The sequence below is a fragment of the Erinaceus europaeus genome, chromosome 9, assembly GCF_950295315.1.
Source record: "Erinaceus europaeus chromosome 9, mEriEur2.1, whole genome shotgun sequence".
NCBI lineage: Eukaryota > Metazoa > Chordata > Mammalia > Eulipotyphla > Erinaceidae > Erinaceus > Erinaceus europaeus.
This window is the reverse complement of record NC_080170.1, coordinates 91258518-91282748: the sequence shown is the minus strand read 5'-3', so window position 1 is coordinate 91282748 and position 24231 is coordinate 91258518. Positions and strand designations below refer to the sequence as shown.

The 24231-nt window shown below is 39.6% G+C and overlaps 1 protein-coding gene and 1 non-coding gene across 3 annotated transcripts in view; both read left to right on the top strand.

Moving 5' to 3' along the window:
* Positions 1–24231, top strand: part of PLCXD2 (phosphatidylinositol specific phospholipase C X domain containing 2) — a 63941-nt gene that overhangs the window by 30294 nt on the left and 9416 nt on the right. For both annotated transcript variants that reach the window (XM_060198402.1, XM_007516332.3), the window contains 2 exons: positions 16369–16829; positions 20831–21072. In XM_060198402.1, coding sequence (XP_060054385.1) covers positions 16369–16829; positions 20831–21072 — 703 coding nt within the window. The remainder of the gene's footprint in view (positions 1–16368; positions 16830–20830; positions 21073–24231) is intronic.
* LOC132540621 (small nucleolar RNA SNORA23) lies at positions 21976–22159 on the top strand. The gene has a single exon (XR_009551812.1). It is a non-coding gene; the product is annotated as a small nucleolar RNA SNORA23 (small nucleolar RNA).

Here is a 24231-nt window from a genome sequence, read left to right as displayed (position 1 = left end):
AAGGAAAGAAAGAAAGAGAGAGAGAGAGAGAGAAAAAAAAGTGAGGAAGGAAGAAAGGAAAAAGGGAGAATGATTACTGCCAGAAGCAGTGGTGGCACAGAGCCTCAGCAATAACCTTTGTGACAGAAAGGAAGAAAGAAAGAAAGAAAGAAAGAAAGAAAGAAAGAAAGAAAGAAAGAAAGAAAGAGAGAGAGAGAGAGGGAGGGAGGGAGGGAGGGAGGGAGGGAGGGAGGGAGGGAGGGAGGGAGGGAAAGAAAGAAAGAAAGAAAGAGAGGAAGGAAGAAAGGAAAAAGGGAGAATGATTACTGCCAGAAGCAGCGGTGGCACAGAGCCTCAGCAATAACCTTTGTGACAGAAAGAAAGAAAGAAAGAAAGAAAGAAAGAAAGAAAGAAAGAAAGAAAGAAAGAAAGAAAGAAGAAAGAGAGAGAGAGAGAGAGAGAGAGAGAGAGGGAGGGAGGGAGGGAGGAAGGAAGGAAGGAAGGAAGAGAAAAAGAAAGGGAGAGAGAGAAGTTACTGGTGAAAACTTGCATGAACTGGCATTAGACTTGCATTAAGGCTTTTTTTTTAATTATCTTTATTTGTTGGATAGAAACACTCAGAAATTGAGGGGGGAGGATAGAGAGACACCTGCAGCACTGCTTCACCACTCGCAAAGCTTTCCCCCTGCAGGTGGGGACTAGGGGCTCGAACCTGGGTCCTTGTGTGTTGTAATATGTGCACTCTGGCAGGTGCACCACTACCTGGCCCTGGCCCTGGCCCTGGCCCTGGCCCTGGCCCTGGCCCTGGCCCTGGCCCTGGCCCCACTAGACTTGCATTTTTGCCCAGCTATGATTTAACATCCCTTGTAGACTGGTCCCTTTAACCTCTGCTATGCTGGCATGTCCTCAATATGGCTGTACCTGGAAGCCCATAGTACTGGTACTGCTTGCTGCCATAAGTCAGTGTAACCCTGGAGTAGGAGCTGAGCTGCTGATGGCCTCCACAGAAGGCAGAGTCAAGAAGACAGGGCTCTGGAGTCCCAGTGGACCTATTTCTCCGAAGAGCCAGAAAGGTGTTTCCACTCCACCACTGAGTCTGGGAGCCTAACTCATGCTGAAGGAGTAAACAATCTCTAAATGGTTTTTCTTCCAGAAACTTGGATTTTCAGATAAAATTTGTATCCATATTGAGATGTATCATTTTAGAGACACCTTTTTTAAAGGCTTTCTTTATTTTAATTATTTTTGTTTATTTATTATTAGACAGAGATAAATTGAGAGGGAAAGGAGAGATGGAGAAGAAAAAAAGTAGAGACACGGTTTCACCACTCAAGAAGCTTTCTTCCTGCAGGTGGAGACCAGGAGCTTGAATCTGAGTCCTTGTGCACTGTAATATGTGTGCTTACTAACCAGGTATGCCACCACCGGGCCCCTCATTTTAGACATGTCTAGTACTAAGGAGTGTTCTCTCTTAGGAAGATAAACAGTTGTTCAGTTGTTTAACTGGATTACTTTGATTAGGTTTTTTGTTTTGTTGGTTTTCTTTTGTAGGACCAGTGTTTTGCACATATGTGGTTTCACTACTCTTGAGCCAAAGTTTTTACCTTTTTTTTTTTTTTTTCGGACTGAGGGAAAGCAAGAAACAGAGCTAGAATGAGAGACATCATAGCATTAGAGCACCCCCACAGTGCCATGGCATCACCATATAGTGCCAGGGCTCTAACCCAAGCCATGTGCTTAGCAAGGAATGCACATTGGGTGAGCTATCTTCCGGCACCCCCCTTTCAGAAATATTTAGTTTTAATATATCTAACTAAATAAAATATTTTAATATATCTAATATATATCAAATTAATATAATATATTAATATAATATATGATTTGAATATATAGCTAATATATAATAGCTTTAATATATCTAACTAAATAAAATATTTAGTTTTAATATATATACTTTTAATATTTATTTTTAATAAACCTTAGTTTTAATATATCTGAAGAAAATAAATTTCTTAAAAATCACAGGTCCATTAAAATGCAAACATGTTTAGTGATATGAAAACCTAGATCTAATTTTTAGTTCATATACTAAGAAATATTTTTGAAAGATTTCCTAACAGAAATTCTAAGAAGTCTCCTAGGCTCTAAGGAAATCAAAACATATATACAGTCCTTTTCCCCCTCCTCCCAAGAAGGGGGTGGGGAAAGCATTTCTTTATAATAATGAGTCATCAGGTTATCTCTGAAACTCTCAAAGATGGATAGACAGTGTGTCAGCAGGACCTATTGTTGGGCTGGGCACTCAATTTTTTAATCCAATTCCATTTGGGATCTAGGAGCCCTTTTCTTCCTTAGGATATTAAAGAAAATTATTCCTTCTTTGGCTTGAATGCCTCTATCATTTTTCCATGTCTTTTTAAGGCACAATATGTGTGCTTTACTCTCTATAAAGTATAGTATTCTCTTGTATATACTGACAGTCATTTCATGTAGTTGAGCCATTTTTCCTGCCCAGACATCAAGTAGCTAGCGTCATAGGAGTGGCCTACGTTTATTAAGTTATGGTGTAAGCAAGGCTACGGCCTTTTGTTTTTGAGCACCTTTCATTTCCAGGTATTATTAATCTTTGGATGGGAAAATGTCTTTGCACATAAGACCTTATTAATTTTTCCCAGGACATTTTTGATATGTGCATATTGCATTAATTTGAACAAGTTAATTTGACATTCCTCGCCATTTATACAACTTCACCTCCACTGGGTAACTGGCAAGATAGTGTCCTATGCCTGTTTCTTTACAAGCTGTTTGCATTAGTGCTGAGTGAGGCAGGGTTTAGGCTAATAAGTAGGAAAATATATGTACATTAAAAAAATCACATGACCTAAATTTCAAACTGAGAATGCAGACAAGCCTTATTTGAAGACTGTAAAATTCAATAGATAGCATAATGGTTATGCAAAGAGTCTCTCTTGCCTTGAGACTCCAGTGTCCCAGGTTCAGTCCCCTACACCACCATAAGCCAGAGCTGAGCATTGCTCTAGTTAAGAAAAAGAAAAATCTATTCCCTTTAGTATATGTTCTAAAATCAAGTTTGTAATGGACAGGGCCATCTTTGTTTCAGTAGAAATGATATAATGCATTCCTAATAAAAAAATTGCAGTTATTCATGAAATTTAGATGAATCAAAGTTGAGCTGAAAATAACGTAGTCTTTAAAATAATTTTTGTAGAGTGATTATAGCTGTTAGAATTATTCTATTGACATTAGTGAAAATACATCCATGAAATGGTAGATATTAAAACATTATGTTGGCAAACATCTCCAAATAAATACAGAAATTTTTTTCCTTATGTATAAGAATTTTAAGGGTGGGGGAGATAGCATAATGGTTATGCAAACAGACTCTCATACCTGAGGCCCCAAGGTCTCAGGTTTAATCTCCAGCACCACCATCAGCCCAAGCTGAGCAGTACACTCGTGTAAAAAAGAATATATGGGGAGTTGGGCGGTAGTGCAGCAGGTTAAGCGCATGTGGCGAGTAAAATCTTGGTTCAAGCCCCCGGCTCCCCACCTGCATGGGAATCACTTCACAAGCGGTGAAGCAGGTCTGTAGGTGTCTATCTTTCTCTCCCCCTCTCTGGCTTCCCCTTCTCTTCCCATTTCTCTCTGTCCTACCCAACAACAACGACACCAGTAACAATAACAATAATAACTACAACAATAAAACAATAAGGGCAACAAAAGGGAATAAATAAATATTAAAAAAAGAATATATGGATTTCATTTCAGATAATTGTGTTTTAGTGTCCAGATATATACATTTATAGCCCTGCACATGCATACTGTGTTAGCAGAAAGAATACTGATTCCAAATACCTTGATTTCAATTATACAATCATAGTATCTAAACATTTTTATGATATATATTTTTATTTACTTTTACTATTGGATAGAGACAGAGAGAAGTTGAGAGTGGAGGGGCAGTAGAGAGGGAGAAAGACAGAGAGACACTTACAGCACTGCTACACCATTCCTAAAACTTTCCCTCTGCAGGTAGCAATCAACTTGAAGCTGGGTCCTTACACACTGTAATGTGTGCACTTAACTAGGTGTGCCACTGCCTGACCCTAACATTCTTCAACAGTATTTTACAAGATTTGCTTTTCCTAGAATTTACTACTTAAACCAAATATTTCACTATAATGTGTTTAAATGTGTGTGCTAGCAAAGGCATTTAAGCTGAGGGTACAGGCAGGCGGTAAGATGGAAAATGCATTCATTGAATTTACAGTTCAGCTCCTTTCCCAGTAGGCTCGAGTTGTGCATTAGTGCTCTCAGCTTACCAGATTATTGAGTGAAAATGTCTTCTAAAAAAAAGTGAAAAAGCCTGTGAGTAAAATAAGTGGACCCAGGAGACTCAAAAAGCCCACGGGCAAAGAGAAATAGGAAGCAATCTAGCAAGTCAAGAGTGGCAACCAAACATAAACACATGCTCATGTCCCTAAGAGCTACGCATTAATAATTTCAATGTTAGCAAATACAGAAATGTTTCTAAAAGTATTGTTGGTTCCGGTGTTTGGAGATTCTTTGTGGATATAGGTGTTTGAGTGTCTTGTTGGTTTTGTGAAGGTTTGAGGGTTTTATGAAGGGTTGTGAAAGCATTGTTGTTTTTTCCATTTCAAATAATGGGTTATAGGCTCCACTCTCCAAGAATTTGCTGTCTAACATGTTCTTAGGAATATTTTTTTTCTTTATCTTTGTGTTTCTCCAGAGGTCACTTGGTAACATCTAATTCTATAATATAAAAAACAGAAGTTTAGAAACCTCTTTGAAACTTTTGAGTACTTTCAGATTGCATAGTCACTGCATTTGTTCATACGTTATGAGGCAGTCTAACCCAGATATCAGGTCTGAGATAATTTAGTTCTAGTATCAACTTATATAAACTGTATAATACTATGATGTGAAATATTGTATGTTAATTCTGTTGTAACCTTAAATAACTTAAATTGAAAATTTCATCTTCCTCAACTGTAAATGCTAACTTCCTCAGCCACCTCCTAAATGTAAATATTAAATGAGGCTTTGCAATTATTTGAGAACCAGGATTATGGGGTCAGGTATTGGCACACCTGGTTGAGTACATATGTTACAATTCACAAAGACCCTAGCCTCCACCTGCAGGGGAAAAACTTGACTAGTGGTGAATCAGTGCTTCAGTCTCTCTGTCTCTCTCTTTCTCTCTCTCTCTCTCTCTCTGTGTGTGTCTCTCTCTCTCCCTCCCTCACTCCCCTCTCTATTTCGCTCTCAACCCAGTAAATAAATATTTGTTAAAGTCATCTGTGGCTTCTGATTCTCTTAAAAAAACAGATGTGATTTAATTTGGTGTTATACAAGTAGATGATGACACAGATGCCTTAATTATGAAATACTGCTAATGAAAATTATAATAGCAATAAGAATAGTGTATCTGAGCTCATTTTGTTTAGTAGGGACTATTCATTTGTTCTTTACCACAAACCATTGATGTTTGGTTAGTTGCCATGTTCATTTTACATTTGTTGTTATTGTTATTATTTATTTATTTATTTATTCCCTTTAGTTGCCATTGTTGTTGTTATTGACGTCGTCATTGTTGGATAGGACAGAGAGAAGGGGAAGACAAAGATAGACTCCTGCAGACCTGCTTCACCACCTGTGAAGTGACTTCCCTGCAGGTGGGGAGCCAGGGGCTCAAACAGGGATCCTTACACCGGTCCTTGCGCTTTGCAGCCACGTGCACTTAACCCGCTGTGCTACCACCGACTCCCTATTATTATTATTTTAACAGAGCACTGCTCAGCTCTGGCTTATGGTGGTGCCAGGGATTCAATATGGGAATCTCAGATCCTCAGGCATGAAAGTTGTTTGCATAGCCATTATGGTATCTCCTCAGCCCCTAAAATGAGGAAATTGTAGTACAAGATTTCAGTCACAGCTAGTAAATAAGCAAGAGAACCAGGATTATAAAGTTGGGTAAATGGACATCAAACCCCATGATTTTTTTTTAACCAGTGTACTGCACAGCTCTGGCTTATGGTAGTACAGGGGGGCTGAATCTGGGACTTTAGACCCAGTCTTTATCATAACCACTATGCTATCTCCCCGACTCTTAATCCACTATAGGAACTCTCCATTGAGCTTGTTCAGAAGTATAATGATTTACTTAATTTATCACTAGTAGTAAATTTACTATTAGTGGTTTATTAAATACCCAATACCCACCACTAGTTCATTAAATTTATTATAACTACTAACAAGTAGTAAATTTCTTCTTGTTAAACTGGCATCTTATAAATTGAAAATATTGATCCATTGTGACTGCTTTGCCAGATAAATTACTTACACCTAGAGATACTTTGTGGTAATATTTAAAGATAACTGAAAAAGAAAGAATTGAGTTCTTTGAGGCAGGGCATTGCAATAGAACTCTCTTCCTTTCTTCCTTCTTTTCTCTCTTTCTTCCTTTCTTTCCTTTCCTTCCTTTGTCTCCCAGGTTATTGCTGGGGCTCGGTGCCAGCACTATGAATCCACAGCTCCTGGCAGCCATTTTTCCCCCATTTTATTAGATAGCACAGAGAGACTGAGAGAGGAGAGGGAAATAAACAGACACCTGCAGATCTGCTTCGCCATTTGTGAAGCATCACCCTTGCAGGTGGGGAGCCAGGGGCCCAAACCCCAATTCCTGAGCTGGCCTTTGCACTTTGTACTGTGTTTGCTTAGTCAGGTGCTCCACTAGTTCCAATACTAGTTCACCTAATAGATGAGGTCATTGAAAAGTAATTGTTAGAAGCATTGTGAGACATACCTAATAAAGAAAACTCCATAGTCAGAATTCCAGCCCAGACAAGTTATATGTACATTTGATTTCCAGGGGCCTCCGTCTAAAACAATATTGCTCAAACTTTTGTTCTATAGCACCTCATTAAGAGGTCTCATTTTTAGGCATTTCTTGTCATGTTCACCCTACCAACTCAAAATGAAGTTATAATACTACAGATGGACTGTCTATCTATTTAGACACAATACATATGCCTTATATATAAAAACTATGCCCATGTTCAGCGGGGAAGCAATTATAGAAGCCAGACCTTCCACCCTCTGCAACTCACAACGACCCTGGATCCATACTCCCAGAGAGATAGAGAATGGGAAGGCTATCAGGGGAGGGGATGGGATATGGAGATCAGGTTATGGGAATTGTGCGGAATTGTACCCCTCTTATTCTATGTTTTTGTTAATGTCTCCTTTCTTAAATAAAATTTTAAAAACTATATAATAAAAATGTATCCCCCAATAACCCATTTTTTCTGTCCTTGTGACTCACTCTTATTTTAAATCTTTTATTTTTTTGTTTCCCTTGTTGTTTATAATTGTTGTTGTTGTTATTATTGTTGGATAGGACAGAGAGAAATCAAGAGGGGAAGAGAGAGAGGGAGAGAGAAAGATAGACACCTGCAGACCTGCTTCACACTTGTGAAGCGACTCCCCTGTAGGTGGGGAGCCAGGGGCTTGAACCAGGATTCTTCTACCAGTCCTTGCGCTTAGTGATGTGTGCTGTACACCTGCCCCGCCCCCAACCTATTCCACTCTATTGAGACTGCATAGCCTACAAATACTTATGTAAAGAAAGTTATGAGTCAGTGCAGGGTGTGGAGGTTTCCATGAACTGAAATGGTTAGGAGGACTCCCACATACAGAGAGGAGACCTAATGAGGTAGTCTTAGGTATGTGTCATCAAGAACTCTTTGTCCTATCACTAGCTCCATTAGATGCTACACAGAGGTGTGACCATGGAGTTTGCCTCTCCTTTTTAATGTTCTTCACTCCATTTTTGCCTTATTCTTCTTTCCCTGACTATAGTATAATCAGCATATAATTTGAAATGCCACCGTACTGTTGGGGAAGTCAAGAGGTTAACTGTGGGTTCCTCATGGGACCTCCTGAAAGAATGACAAGATGACCCATGGTATGCAGATTCCAATCTTCTTTTGTTCAGTTATAAGGTAGATATAATGTAGAAACGAAAGTGGAGAGAAAGTTGGAGGTGGGCAGGGGAGGGACCCTGAGGGCCTGGGAAGATTTCCCAAAATGGACTCTATGTGTGAATATCGCCTCTTCTTAAACCTTATATACATCACACCTGGGCCAGCTTCCTATTGGCCTGCTAGAAACGCCAGGTGTGGTTACCTTACCAAAATTCCCCCAACAATATGCATCTTTTTCCCCCCTTTTGTTGGCCTTGTTTATCGTTGTTATTGTTGCTGTCATTGTTGTTGGATAGGACACAGAGAAATGGAGGGGGGAGAGAAAGAGAGGGGGAGAGGAAGAGAGACACCTGCAGACCTGCTTCACCGCCTATGAAGCGACTCCTCTGCAGGTGGGGAGCGGTGGGGGGGGGGGTTTAAACCCGGATACTTATGCTGGTTCTTACGCTTTGAACCAAGTGCGCTATGCCCAACTCCCAATATGCAGCTTTTGTGCTCGAGTTCCCACTTCCCATTTTCTGCATTCTTCTTGTACTCAATCCCCTTGTCCCATGTATGCAAACTCTGTGGTGCAGTGTCTTTGCCCTCCAGGCTCTCCCTATCCATTCCCTGACCTCAACAGTATTGTAGCAGGATACAAAATGTGTTGTTTCAAAGCATGGGCTTGACTTCTTTTTGTTTTATTTATAAACTAGGTTCTTAAGAAGCTTGCTCTAATTTCTTGTTAACTGGGTTAAGAAAAAAAAAAAAGTGGTTGCAACTCTAATTTGTAAGCAGTGGTTAATGAAAGTGTTTTAACTAAAAACTGCTGTGTGTTCTTTCAAGATTCCCTAATCCCCAAATAATAAGCCTCAGAAAGAATCAAGGACCAGTTGGTATTTTAGATTAAGAACAAACTACTGGTTCTCCCTGCTCCTCATAAGGCCAACTCATTTTCTCATGCCTAGTCTCTTAGAATATTTTATAGTTTATTGCTGTATAGGAGGAAATAGCTATTAAATTGAACAGACGTCTTGCTAATCTTTTCCCACTCATATTTTTTCTCTCTCACACTTCTGCAACCTCAGTGATTTTATTCAGAACTCAATAAACCAGCTCATACTTCAGGCCCTAATTGACACTAAATGTCCTCACCAAATGACTTAGAAGGCATGATAAGGAAAGCAAGACTTCCTCATATTTTTCTTCTCCATAGTTAAGCTATATTTTATTCAACTGGCCAAGAAGCAGGAGACATTCCTGGAAAAAAAAAAAAGTTATGTTGATGAAAGATCCTACCAAGATATGTGAAAAGCAGCCACTAGATTATTATAAATCCTAAAAGACATTCTAGCTTCAATTTGATAAGTTACTCCCAGAAGTCAGAGAACTTGTATAGAAAAAAAAAAATCATAGTAACATGTATAGCTTGGATGCCCAATAGATTGCCTGGGAGGCGTTGCAAATGTTCCATTTTCAACTCCCACCTTGGAAAGAAACTGATGTGGGTTTAGAGTGGGATCATGGGCTCTGGCATTTCCTAAAAGTTCCCTCAGGGCTTTCTGATGTGCATCCAAGGTTGTGAATCACCACTTCCAATTACAAAGTGCTTTTATGTACATTATCCAGGGTGCTGTGTACATAATAAAAGGAAAAAGAAACATTTGTAATATTTGCTGATTGTATAAGGAAATAGAAAGAGGCAAGGTCAGTAGTTGTGAAATGATTGTAGAGACAAAAGGGTTGTAGAAAAATAAGTTTCTGGAACTGAAGAGAGGAAAAATAGCCTCACTTTTGTAGGGCTAAAATTAGGGATGGTATCAGTTCACTGAGTGCCAAATATTAAGGTGGCTTTTTCATTTGTTTTTCTGCTTTAATTGGTCTAGCTTTGAAATGACAACAAAACTTCTTATGCAGAAATTTCCTAATATACCATTGAGTCCATTCTATAAACATATTGGCTAAGAGAAGAAAAACATTTGTTCTTGTCCAAAAGTTATGTTAGAAAATATCGTGTGGGGGTCAAGCCCCCAGCTTCCCCCCCCCCTGCAGGGGGTCGCTTTACAAGTGTTGAAGCAGGTCTGCAGGTGTCTATCATTCTCTCCTCTCTGTCTTCCCCTCCTCTCTCGATTTTTCTGTCCTATGCAACAACAATGACAACAATAATAATAACAACAACGATAAACAACAAGGGCAACAAAAGAAAGAAAAATAGCCTCCAGGAGTAGTGGATTCATAGTGCGGGTACCAAACCCCAGTGGTAACCCTGAGACAAAGAAAGAAAGAAAGAAAGAAAGAAAGAAAGAAAGAAAGAAAGGAAGGAAGGAAGGAAGGAAGGAAGGAAGGAAGGAAGGAAGAAAGAAAGAAAGAAAGAAAGAAAGAAAGAAAGAAAGAAAGAAAGAAAGAAAGAAAGAAAGAAAGAGAGAGAGAAAATATGTTAGCTGTGGTGACACATCCAATAGGACACATCACTCACCATGCTCAAGGGCCAGAATTCATGCATGAGTAATGGAACAGTGCTGCCGGTATTTCCTCTCTCCCTCCCCCCCTCTCCTTTTTCCCCTTCACCAAGTCTTTCACCCTCTGTAAGAAAAGAACATGGTAGTGGTGAAGTCATGCTGGCACCAAACCCCAGCAATAACCCAGGTGACCAAAAAAGTCCCATATTCTATTTGCATTCATTATGCAGGTGATCTGCATACGTACAGAGACCGTGATCTTCAAAGTACTTAAATAGTTATAATTATTAATTCCTCAGGTGAAGTAGCATTTAACAACCTTATTATAGCTGATAGATGAGGTAGAACCAACTCTGGGCTATCACATTAGGAGGAAATAGAAGTCAAGTTAACAAAGAGACAGAAGAAAGGTGTAAGAAGTGATCAGAAAGTAGAATATTGAACTTTTAAGATTTTCACAAATTGGTGAAGTTAAAGTTGAATCTGTAATCAAAATAGCAAGTAGTAAGCCAAGTAAAGCTGTCACCTACGTGTTACCCTACAGGATGGAGAAAGGTAGAGAAAAAAAAAAAAGAAAAGAAAAATGCAAGGACTAGCATAAGGATCCCAGTTCGATTCCCCCCCCCAACTCCCCACCTGCAGGGGAGTCGCTTCTAAGGCAGTGAAGCAGGTCTGCAGGTGTCTATCTTTCTCTCCCTCTCTCTGTCTTCCCCTCCTCTCTCCATTTCTCTCTGTCCTATCCAACAACGATGACATCAAGAACAACAATAATAACTACAACAATAAAACAACAAGGGCAACAAAAGGCAAAATAAATAAATATTTTTAAAAATTTTTTAAAAAAGAAAATATTCTAGACTGCACATATGATATGTAAGATAGGGAGCTTTAGTTAAAACTCCTTTTCATCCTTTCTCCTTTTAGTATATTTTTATTATTTTTTTAAAAAAATTAACTATATTTCTTTAATGCGATACAATAGAGAAAAGTTGAGAAGGGAGAGAGGGTGGGAGAGACAAAGAGACAGCTACAGCACTGTTTCACCACTTGTGAAGCTTTCTCCCAGCAGGTGGGGACTGGGGGGTTTGAACCTAGGTCCTGGTGCATGGTAACATGTGTACTTATTAGGACTACCGCAACCCTGCCCCCGGCCCTCTAGTCTATACCTCACGAGTGACTGATAATATCAATACTAATCACTCCCTTAACTATGTATAAACATTCTTCCCAGCACTTTGCATACATTCCAATATTTCAAAGGATTTTTCTTAACAATAGGCACTATTGTACCCATTTTATAGATAGATAAGTTGAGATATATGGCAAGCAATATGGGTTATACATGTTTGGGAGAATAGACAGAATTGGGGTGGCGAATATTCTGCTGAAGGTGTCAGCAAAAGGAAGTGAATAGAGTCTAAGAGGAGACCTGCCAATCAAAGCATAGGTCATGCCAACAGAAACTAAACTAAACTACTGTAGGGGCTGAGTATGAGATGGGTCTGGAATATTGTACTGCGGCCACATTGAAGAGGGTCCTAAACACCAGTGTTCAGAGTGTGAGCTGATTTGGGGACCCCTGTGGAAAGAAGGGCATCATATAGTCAGCACTATCTCTTGAGACAATTAACTTTTGAATATGAACACACTAGGAAGAGACTGGAGTGAAAGGAACAGGTTCACTTGTCTTGACTGTATGACACATAATGGTAGGTGAGTGAAAGGGGTGACAGTAAAACAGGTTAGAGGAAGAGACTCATTTGATATGTGTTGCCAAAGCCAGATGCAAAGTTTGGGTAACTAGCTACATGAAGAGGGTTAGGGAGAAAAACAAAAAAGAATTTAAATAAAATCCAACATCCTGATCTGTGTGACTGAGTGACCTGTTGGCAGTAAGTCAGGCAAAGTCCTTTGTGAGGGTGAGAAGAGTAACTTGAATATGAGCTGTGAAAATCTAAATTTGTGTGAGCAGGTCATCAGGTGGAAGACAACCCGAAGAAGGTGGGAACACAGAAGAATCTGGGCCAGAAATGAAACTTTCAGTGTTATCTGCATCAGAGTGTAATGGTACACATGGACACAGTAATTCTCTTGGGGTATAGGGCATTGATCAACTTAGGGATTTTTTCCTTCTCTTCTGGGGAAAGGCATGAATTTAACCCACACATTCCAGAGGAAAGGACATGTGAGGGAGAGTAACTTATTAGAGACTGTCTACATTTATAGATATTTAATTAGAATACTGTACACCTGAAAGCCTCATAACATTATAAGCCAGTGTTATTTTAGATTTAAAAAAAGAAATATCAATTAACCTCTTTCTGGTATAAAGAGAAGAGGAAAGTTTGATAATGAATTTGAGGTATAAAGCATCTGGATCTTCTTTTTTCATGTAAGTACTGTTTGCAGATTGCATAACTGATACATAGTCTGTGTACAGAAAAAGGGAGAGTGTTTCTGTATTTTTTAAAAGAATTGGTTAAATGTATTTAAGTGCTTGAATGTTATTTTGCTCACTCTGAATTGGAAAATCCCTAGAGAAAGTAAGTAGAGAGGCAAAAATATTAATGGTAGTTAGTGAATGATGATGGACTATTACTACTGTAGGCCGAGTAGGACATGTTATAAATATTCAGCACACAGTCCCACAATTTGTCTGTTCTTTCTTGTCAAGGGGAAATAAGGGTGGGTGGGGAACATGGTACTAGGCACAGGCTGTTAGAAAGGAAAGAGGAAGATGGAAAGAGAGTGAAGAGATCAAAAGAAAGTGTTCCCAGGAAATGTACATTCTATCCCTCTTTTGTGGGGTGGACTGAGCACCATCCATTTGTGCCCCTGTGTATTGAGTAATGATCCCTGGGGCCCTGTTGTTGTCATATTGCTGCATAATTCTTAGATAGGGAGAAAAGCATTGGAAGTTATTAGCACATTCTCTCTAGAGATAAAACTGGGCTCAGCACCAGCAAGCGAATGCAGAGGGGATTTGTCTTTCCCCCAGGCTTGGTTAATGGCTATTCCCTGATACCCAGGGAAAAATTAAGTTCAATACGTGCCTCTCACTATATTACACACTCAATCCTGAACAGCTGGACTGCTAACACAGTTTAAAAGAGAGAAATAACTGAATGTTCAGTGTCTGTGTAGTATACATAATAAATCTCTCAGTGAGGAGGTATAAAGAGTTTCTGTTTCTTCAAAGCTCAAAGCTGTGCATTAGGGAAGGATCCAGTAGGCCTCATTAACAAGGCAACCCAGGAAAATCCGGGGAAACTTGCTCCAGATTTCTATAAGTAACTGCAATTATTTGTACCTGAAAAATACTAGTCATTTTCTCACTTGCAAAATTCACTTTGCCTGAGGATTAATAAATATGCTTTTTCATAATGAGTACTGAATAGCCTCCATGTCCTAGAAATTACATAAAAATAAAGCAGCGTTTGTCATCTCTCTCCAAATCTCTCTCCCTCCCTCCCTCCCTCCCTCTCTCCCTTTCTCTCTCTATCTATCATCTATCTATCTATCTATCTATCTCTCTCTCTCTCTCTCTTTCTCTCTCTCTCTCTCTCTCTCCTCCAGGGTTATCTCTGGGGCTTGGTGCCAGCACTACGGATCGGCCACTCCTAGTGGCAAAAAAAAAATTAAAGTGGATAGGACAGAGAGAAATTGAGAGAGGAGGGGATACTGAGAGGGAGAGAGAAAGACACCTGCAGACTCCACTTGTGAGGCGACCCCCCCCCCCCGCAGGTGGGAACCGGAGGCTCAGAGGGGGACTAGAACTTTGTCCTTGCACTTAACTTAGTGTGCCACCATCCACCCCCCACTTTGTTTCTCTTTTTCAGACTTTATTTCTGATAAGACAGAATAGTAAGACCATTCCAGCGTAATTTACTCTCTCCCCAAAAAATACGCTAACCTGAAACAATATAAAATCCTCTATTACATATGAAATGCCTATTCTAAGATTTAATAAAGAGAATTGATAGTACCAACAAGTTGTATAAATATAAGAATTTTAATCTGAATATGGCTAGCAGTTGTGGTTAAGAATAGGACTAGTGGTCAGGGCATGGTGTTTTCCTACTAGATTTTGTTTGCAAAGTGCAGCTGTTTATACAGAGCCAAAGGCCTCAATCACACACTGGGATAACCAAAGAATAAAGGCAAAAATTACACAGAAAGCAATGAAAAAATGGAACATACATGTTAAACATAATTTTAATTTTAGGTTACTAATGAAATACTTTCTTACTACTGTACAAAATATGTCTGTGGTGGTCATTTGTAACAGAAGACCATCTCCATGCCTGGGAGGGGAACTATCTTCTTGTATTTTGAGGCAAAGGAACAAAACATTTATTTTATCATTTAGTGGAACATTCGGTTCATTAAGACATAAAGATGACCAAAACCGACCTATATTGAGTTCTTCAGAATTTTTATTTGATTTGTCAAGAAATGTTCACTATTCACTTAGATTTTATTACACTTGTAAAATAGTTTGAAAGCAAACTTTTGCATAGAATATTAAAAGCCATAAAAACATAATGAGAAATTTTATTTTTGGAGACAGGGTAGATAGCATAATGGTTATGCAAAGAGACTCTCATGCCTGAAGCTCTGAAGTTCCAGGTTCAATCCCCCACACAACCATAAACTATTGTTGAGCAGTGCTCTGGATTAAAAAAAGAATAAGAAGAAAAAGAAAACTGAAAGAAATTTTATTTTATTTTTTTTTAATATTTTATTTATTCCCTTTTGTTGCCCTTGTTGTTTTATTGTTGTAGTTATTATTGTTGTGTCGTCATTGTTGGATAGGACAGAGAGAAACGGAGAGAGGAGGGGAAGACAGAGAGGGGGAGAGAGAGACAGACACCTGCAGACCTGCTTCACCACCTGTGAAGCGACTCCCCTGTAGGTGGGGAGCCGGGGTTCGAACCGGGATCCTTATGCCGGTCCTTGTGCTTTGCACCACCTGCGCTTAACCCGCTGCGCTACAGCCCGACTCCCAGAAATTTTATTTTTTAAAAAGATTTATTTGATAATAAGAAAGTGAGAGAGAACCAGAATATCACTTGGCACATGGAATGCCCGACCTTGAACTCTGGGCCTAAGGATTGAGAGTCCAACACTTTATCAACTACATCACCTCTTGGGCTCCATTTTCTCAGAATTTAAATATCTACTGTATCTTGGAGGTATACAGGTTTTTATATCTTTTGTGTCAATGACTTCATGAATAAAGTAGTTATTCTGCCATCAAGCATTCTCCTGGGAAGGACACTTAGGCAAGCTCCAGTTCATCTCTGTTATGAATATTCTTTTGCTAATAGCTTTGCATGTTCGAATATTCAAATTTATTTCCTCAGTATAGCATTCCTGAAATGAAATTACTAGATCAAGTGGTATGAATATTTTATAGCTTCTCTTTCCAAACATTGCTGATGTAGTTTCCCAAAAGGATGTTTATTAATTTACTTTATATTAGCAGCATATGAGAAATATATATATATATATGTCTGGCTTAACTAGCTGCTAACAAGGCCCTCCTGTAATCTGTGTTTATCTCATTCCTGGCAAACTTGAAAAATCTTTGCTTATAACTTTCTGTGTGTACGCAGTTCTTAATTTTGTTTCATTTTCTTTATTTTTATTATTTTAACATATTAGTTTATTTTCATTTGATAGAACAGAGAGAGATTGAGATGGGAGGGTAGACAGTAAGAGAGACATCTATAGCCCTGCTTCTCTGCTCATGAAGCCCCCCCCCCATGAATGAAGATTTGAGGTTTGAACCCTAGTCCTTGCACATGGTAATATGTCAGCTGAACTACATATACTATCACCAAGTCCCCTGTTTTATTTTCTTATCAGTTAATATATTTTTTCCAGCACCAATCTCAACTGACCTTTATTCTTTTGCGTAGGCTCCCATGATTCATTTAGTTACTGGGTAGATGAAAAGTCCCCAGTGGGGCCTGACCAAACACCAGCAATCAAACGCCTGGCCAGGATCTCCTTGGTGAAGAAGCTGATGAAGAAGTGGTCTGTGACTCAGAACCTGACATTCCGGGAACAACTGGAAGCTGGAATCCGCTACTTTGACCTGCGTGTGTCTTCCAAACCAGGGGATACCGACCAGGAAATCTATTTTATTCATGGGCTTTTTGGCATCAAGGTTTGGGATGGACTGATGGAGATTGACTCGTTTCTTACACAGCACCCCCAAGAGATTATCTTTCTGGATTTCAACCACTTCTATGCCATGGATGAGGCCCATCACAAACGCCTGATCCTCCAGATTCAGGAAGCCTTTGGGAACAAGCTGTGTTCAGCCTGCAGTGTGGAGAGTATGACGCTGCAGACCCTGTGGGAGAAGAAGTGGCAGGTAGGAGGAAAGAGACGTGAGCTTCCCAGAGCAAGACCTTTTCTGATTACTTGTGAATTTTCTGCTGTGAGGCAACTTATTCCTGGGCAGTTAGTTGAGAAGGCACAGCTTGTTTGGAATATTAAACATGGTTCCCAGTCTCTAGGAGAGCTTCAAAAGAGCTCCCTGGGAACCAATCAGCGATTGAACTGGTTTGCCATCTGCCACCTTGTTTGGCATCTAAATTAACTTTAAATAGTTTAGTCAGAGTCATGCCCAGGCAAAGCTATAAAAGTGGATTAGTTGTCCATGAGTGGTGGGAGCCACAGTTGAAGCAAGCATGGGCCCTACAGAGTTCCCAGTTTCTGCTGCTCTCCCAGTGACGTACACACACTGCACTTTTTACAGCTCATGTCTTAAAGTATTCTAGGAAAACACTTCCACTTTATTCTTAATATTCCTGTACTCAGAGGAAATCAAAGGACCGGCAGAATGGGAAGAATAGCCAGAGCTAAGAGACCATGTGAACATTGTCACTTAGGTGGAGTAAAACTTGAGTACAGCTAAGTTTATAAACAGACTGCTATAATTACAATTTTATATATCTTTGTACACAAATTGTATTCTGAATAATTTCTCATATTTCTTAGCAAATTGTTTGGAAATGTGCTGAGTAATAGCTCTCTTTAGAAATAACTATATTGTGTGGTTTTTCTCACTGCGCAGTGATGACCTATCACAATGATTAAGTATGGGTTAACCTTGTGCCACCTACTAGAAATACTCCTGAAGTTGTGTGGAAATTGCGATGCCTTATCAGAGTAAGGGAATGTGTCTATTTTAATTCTGTGACCTTCCTATTTTCATTTCTTCTTCAGTGTTGTCTTGCTAAATCTGTTCTTAACAGCTAGACAAAGAGATTGCAGAGTCATCAGTCTCCCCTCTTTATGGGACAGTCAGTGCCTTACTGATGATTTATCTTTAAATATCCATATGTAATGAGCACCCTTGCATGTGACTCCCTGCGTATTTTATCGCCACGATTCAATAGCAAGAAGCATATAGCCATTTAGTCAAATTTCATTTATTTAACCTGAAGTTATATCACCGCTTACAGGTCTATTCTTGCATATTAGTGGCTGTAAGTTTTAAAATGTTTGATCTATAGATTGACAGTATTTAGAATCCTTTTTAAAAAGTTTTTTTAAATTTATTATTGAATAGAGACAGAAATTGAGAGGGGAGGAGGAGGGAGAGAGGGAAAGAGACAGAGAGACACCTGCAACCCTGCTTCACCACTTGTGAAGCTTACTCCCTGCAAGTAAGGGCCAGGGGCTTGAACCTGGATCCTTGTGCGTTGTAATGTGTGCATTAAATCAGGTGCACCACCATCTAGCCCCCAGTATTTAGACTCTTTAATGAGACTTCATAACACTACTGAAAATGCAAAGCAAACAATATACAATTGCAAGACAAGACTCCTTCAGATAGATTAGATGAATAAAGGAAGGCTACTGTCCAGCAAATGAAAAATAATATATGGTTTAAATCTACATCTACATCCTAAAGACCTCTAATAAAGGACCAGTCAGATTAGGAGGAGGTCCACTAAAGAATACATCTTAAAGGAGATGGACTTTTAAATCTGAGCCCCTAGAGAAAAGCTGATCAATGAATGTAGTAGAAGGTATCACAGAGAGACATACAGCAGAGCAGGTTAGGGAAGGAAACTGAAGCAAAAAGCAGGTCCTGGGTAACACCCTGAATTCTATAGAGTAAGGGTTGGTTTGCAAGGCCAACTTCCTACCGTACACAGAAATGTCCTATGTCAGGTTGCTCAAGGAGACTCTTGAGGAAAGGCTTTAGCCTTCTGTGTGTGCTTTGTACATTTTTCAGGTCTTCCAAGGCACAGCAGCACTCTGTCCAGGAGCCAGAAGCAGACATCATAGAAACTAGCCTGCCAGGCCTTGTGAATGGACTTCCCTGCCCACAGTGCATTCCCCAGACCAGTTTTCCTCACTCAACTCCCAAGTATTCCAAACTGGACAACTATACCCCCACCAGGAAAATCCTTCCCAATCTCCCAGGCAATCTGCTTACTATGAGCCTGTGATTAACCTCATTATCACACATGTTTACCACTAGCAGTTAGTCAGACATTATTCAAAACCATTAAAAAACAAGAAAAACCAAAGATTAGCCCAGCCAGTGCAGCAAACTCACGTTCCCTGGCTCAACATTCAGGAGCACTTAACCAGGCATCATGAGCTCAGTGTGCTTGGGAAACCAGATACTCACTGAGGGCCCTCCTTCTTAGGTGTCTAGAGGATTATGCTCTGGGGCCAGCTATCTGAAGACTGCAGCCCCAGGAGTGTAAACACACACACACACACACACACACACACACACACACACACACACACACACACACGACATTCCTTGAGGAGTAGAACAACAGTACCCGGGAGGGGAAAATGCAGAGTACTTTTAGAAATCTTGACAGCAGAGCTCTGAATTGGAATAATCAAAATAGTGATCCCCTTTCCCTCAGCTGCCTTTCACAAACTAATTAATGTTGTGAGTATAGCTTGCTAATTATTTTCAAAATCACTATCATCCTGAGAGGTCCTGTAGGAGACCCATCACTCCCTTAGTGTCTTCCCTGCCCTGAGTAATACACTCCCTCCCTCTCCTGGGAAAAACAGTTTCATTCAGAATCAGCATGTGCAGCTGAATATCTACCTACTTCTAAATTAGTTTAGTGTGTTGAGCTCAAATCTGAGAACTAAATGTCAGTCTCCTGAGCATAGGAGTCATAAGGTCTGGACACCACTATCCAAGTGGATCTCTGTCTGGGGAAGAGAGAGAGAGAGAGAGAGAGAGAGAGAGAGAGAGAGACCGAGACCAGAGCACTGCTCAGCTCTGGCTTATGGTGGTGCCAGGGATCAAACCTAAGACTTCTGAAACCTCAGGCATGAAAGTCTGGTATATATTACCATAGTTAAGTCTCCCCAGTCTACCACACCTCCCTTATATAATTATTTGTCCTTAGCCCTTATATTAAATGAATTTTAGTATACTCGTGGATTAAAAGTACCTGCAGAGACCCCCCCCAACAATATTACCCTGCCTGTGAATTTGTCACCATAGAAATCACAGCTATTTCCATATCACATATCAGTTATTATAGATAACTTTAAATATTTATGTTAGTCAAAGTTATAGACTGATTAGACTTAACAAAATATTCTTATTTAATATATTCACTAGGAGGTGCATATAGGATTTCTCCCTCTTACTTCCAGGGGATATATTCCAAGGTGTGTGGTGGATACCTGAAGCTCTGATAGTTACAGACACCTCCACATGTTATGCTTTTCCCTGTAAATGCATAGCTTTGATGAAATTTAAAACATTAGTGAAGCACAGTCAAAATTAACAGCAACTAATGACATAATAATTATAACAATATGTGATAATAAAAACTGTGACTATGATCTCTTTCAAAATATCTTCTTACACATAGTATTTTCAGATCCCAGTTATGAAGGAGAGAGAGATGCAAATAATTACAACCACTGAAAACAAAACCATGCCTTTCCTTTGTTATCTTTGAGCAAGAAGGGGTTCAGGATTTGTCCACATTTCCACAGATGCCCAGAACAACAAAAATAACAACAACAACGAAAAGCTAATATGACTGTCAGCCTCGTTGTTATTGCTTTAGTCAGAAATTACCTATTGATTTGCAAATATATCAGGTAGAGTACAGGACTTGCAGGCATGAAGTTCTGAATTAGATCCCTGGCATCACATATACTATAGTAATGCTCTAGTGCACACACCATGTCTGTCTATCTGTCTGTCTCTCTTTCTCCATAAATTTAAATATATCTAAGAAATCATGAATTTTATGTGTGTTTTATATTTACCTTTCCACCCAGCAGTCAGTGTAAAACTAAGACATTAACATTCCCACTCCCTCACAAATTGTTCTCTTTGTCCTGTTTTAAATACTTTAGGTTCTGATTTTCTACCACTGTCCCTTCTATAAGCAATACCCCTTCTTGTGGCCTGGGAAGAAGATTCCTGCACCCTGGGCAAATACCACAAGTGTGCGCAAGCTGATCCTCTTCCTGGAGACCACCCTGAGTGAGCGTGCCCCCCAAGGCTCTTTCCATGTCTCTCAAGCAATTCTTACTCCCCAAGCGAAGACTATCGCCCGAGGTCTGGTTGGTGGACTCAAGAATACCCTAGTTCATAGGTAGGAATTTGCTTCTATCTCATAAGCAATTTTTAAAACTGTTTGTCTTAGTTTGTTTCTAAATAAATAGCAGCAAGACTATGTAGTCTAAAGATTGAAAATAACAATAAAAATGCCTCTGTGTATAAAAAGCTAGGAACTGGAAGTGTATTGTATTAACTATGACCATAAATTTCAAAACATTTTATTAGATGTTTGTAGAGTACTCACAGGCAAAGAACTTTAAGTCAATACCAATCTTTTCTCTTCTGGAAGTGGGCCATACTGAGTCCTTGCTCCTGCCCTCACCTATGGCTTGAGTACTCAATTTTAAGAAATATTGACTAGATCTGCTTGCTGGGACTATTGATTCAGAGATCCTTTTAAAGATTTGAGGTGCCCTGCTCCCTTCTAAATGACAGTGAGTCCTAAGGAGTGGTAAAGGATACCACGATCACAGCACAGCTGAAACTTTCTCAGAGTAAAACCAAGCCTGGTTGAACAATTATACAAGTGAAACTTCAGAATTTTTGTTTTATGATGTTCTTTATCCTGGATACAGATTAATGATAATTAACAAGTAATATACTGGCATATTACCATGCACAAAATCCTGGGTTCAAGTCCCTGGTCCCCACCTGCAAGGAGGAAGCTTTACAAGTGGTGAAGCAGTGCTGCAGGTGCCTCTCTATCTCCCCCCCTCCTTTTCTCCTCTCAATTTCTCTCAGTCCTATCAAATAAAAGAAAGGAAAAAAATGGCTTCCAGGAGTGGTAGATTCATTGTGCAGCCCCCAAGCTCCAGAATAACCCCAGTGGTAATAATAATAATAATAATAATAATAATAATAATAAAGTACTGGCCTACACATGCACATCAATATGTTATGTCTGTGTGTTTATGTAAAGAAAATGGTACATGGCTCTGTGGTAAAATGTGCACGGTTTTTATCTGTGTCTGATAGCCACGTCTGCCTGTGCTTTGCATTCAGATCTTGTCATCCACACAAACACCATGCAGCCGAAGAGTAAGTTATGGTCATAGTACTGGCTTCATGCTGGCTGGTTGGACATATTCACCACAGGCCAGCCTCCAAATCCTCATACATAGACCATTGAGGAAAGAAAGAGAGAGAGAGAGAGAGATAAAGGAGAAGGAAGGAAGGAAGGAAGGAAGGAAGGAAGGAAGGAAGGGAGGGAGGGAATGGTACAAATATAATTGAATGACAAAGCATACCTTGCAGTCCCTGAAGTGGTGAATACCAGCATTCCGGTAATAAAAAACATGTCTCTTTCTGTCTTGTTCTTTTTTTTTTTTAGGTCGACTGTAAATTTTTTAATTTTTTTATTTATTTAAAAAAAAGAGACGTTAACAAAACCATAGGATAAGAGGGGTACAACTCCACACAATTCCCACCACCAGATCTCCGTATCCCCTCCCCTTCCCTGATTGCTTTCTTTCTGTCTGGTTCTGAGTTTCCATAGTATGGCTGCAGATGGCAGCGGTTCTCTTGGTGGGAGTCTGGGTAGCAAGGAGCATCTGAGCTTTTTCTTTCATTGTGAAAGCACCTGATGACTTTGGCCATGAATAAAGCCAGAAACCCTTTTCTGTGTACCTGTACAACACTGTGACTGAACTACTTGTATGAAATTGAAAGAAAAATAATTTAAGTGAGAAAAAATAATAAACCTATGATATAAATCTGAAAGATCTAGAATCCTGGGGACCGGACAGTGTCACACCTGTTTGAGTGCACAGGTCACAATGTACAAGGACTTAGGTTCAAGCCATAATCTCCACTTGCGGGGGGAGGGGGGGTTGAGGAGGGAGCATCATAAATGGTGAAGCCGGGCTGTAAATCCCTCCCCCCCACCCCGTCTTCCCCTTCCCTCTTGTTTGCTCTCTAACTCTAATAAGTAAATGATAAAATCAAATCAAATGAAATCACTATGTTTTTTATCTTTTTATGCCAGAACCTCATACTTACATGATTTCACTGTTCCTTGGCTGACTTTTTCATTCATATATAGAAAAGAGGCACACACACAGAGAGACAGACAGATACTCTAATACCAGAACTTCCCTTCATGCATGGTACTACCATGTTGTCCTGGGAGCTCATACCTTGACTGTGCATGACAAGGCTCATGCCCTATAAGATAAGCTATCTTTCAGCACCCTTAACATTTTTGGGAAAATATATATATATTTTTTTCATGGGTCTATACTATTTTTCTCATGTCTTCGATAAATTCAAAGACCAATATTATTACTTATATATTCATTCACTGAGTACCAAGGAAGAGCTAGGTCAGTGATACAAGATAAAGAATTTAGTCTCTGCTTTCATGGAACTTACAGCAGAAAAATATATATATATGTAAATTTCTATAAAGCACTGTGAAAATTACTATCATAAAAGCCTGTGCAGACACTTTGGCTGATAAGGAGTAGAATTTTTTTAAAAAGTGGAATTTTTTAAAAGGCTAGGTTTATCAGTATGCTGTGTTCTGAATATAAAGTACCTCTTTACTGATCATTTCCTTCTCTAAGGGCACAGTATTTTCCCCACTTTAGAAAGAGTTCAGTGTGGTTCAGTGACTCAGACACGCAAAGCTAGTAAGACTCAATAATATGTCTGAATTCTGGCCTTTTGATTATTGGACTGTTGATCTCTTCAGTGTCCATAGTGACTTGGCCATAGTATTTGGGAGTGCCCTGTTCCTTTCTGCTCCACTGGTATGCAATTGTCATATTAGTGTCTAACTATGGTAATATTATTTATTAGAACTACAATATTACAATACTTTTTATACATGTAAATTCCTAAAACTTTAATCTGGTTGCAAATTAAGCGCTACTGATAACCTTCTGTGGTAGCAGCAGGAACATGGGCCCAACACTGAGACATCATAGCATCCCAGAGCCCTAACCTACTGGTAACAAGCAGGCATCTCCAATACTGGAAAGATCCTTGGGGACCAGGCTATGGTGCACCTGGTTAAGCACACACATTACAGTGTGCAAGTATTGGGCCTTAAGCCAGCCCCCCCCCCACTCTGCTCCATCCTCCATTGCTGATACTATGGTCTATTTACATAATCATTGTTTTGCCTGAAAGATCCCCGCCTTTGATCTATCTTCTTTCTACCTCGAGACCCGCCCTGCCTGCAGGGTATTAA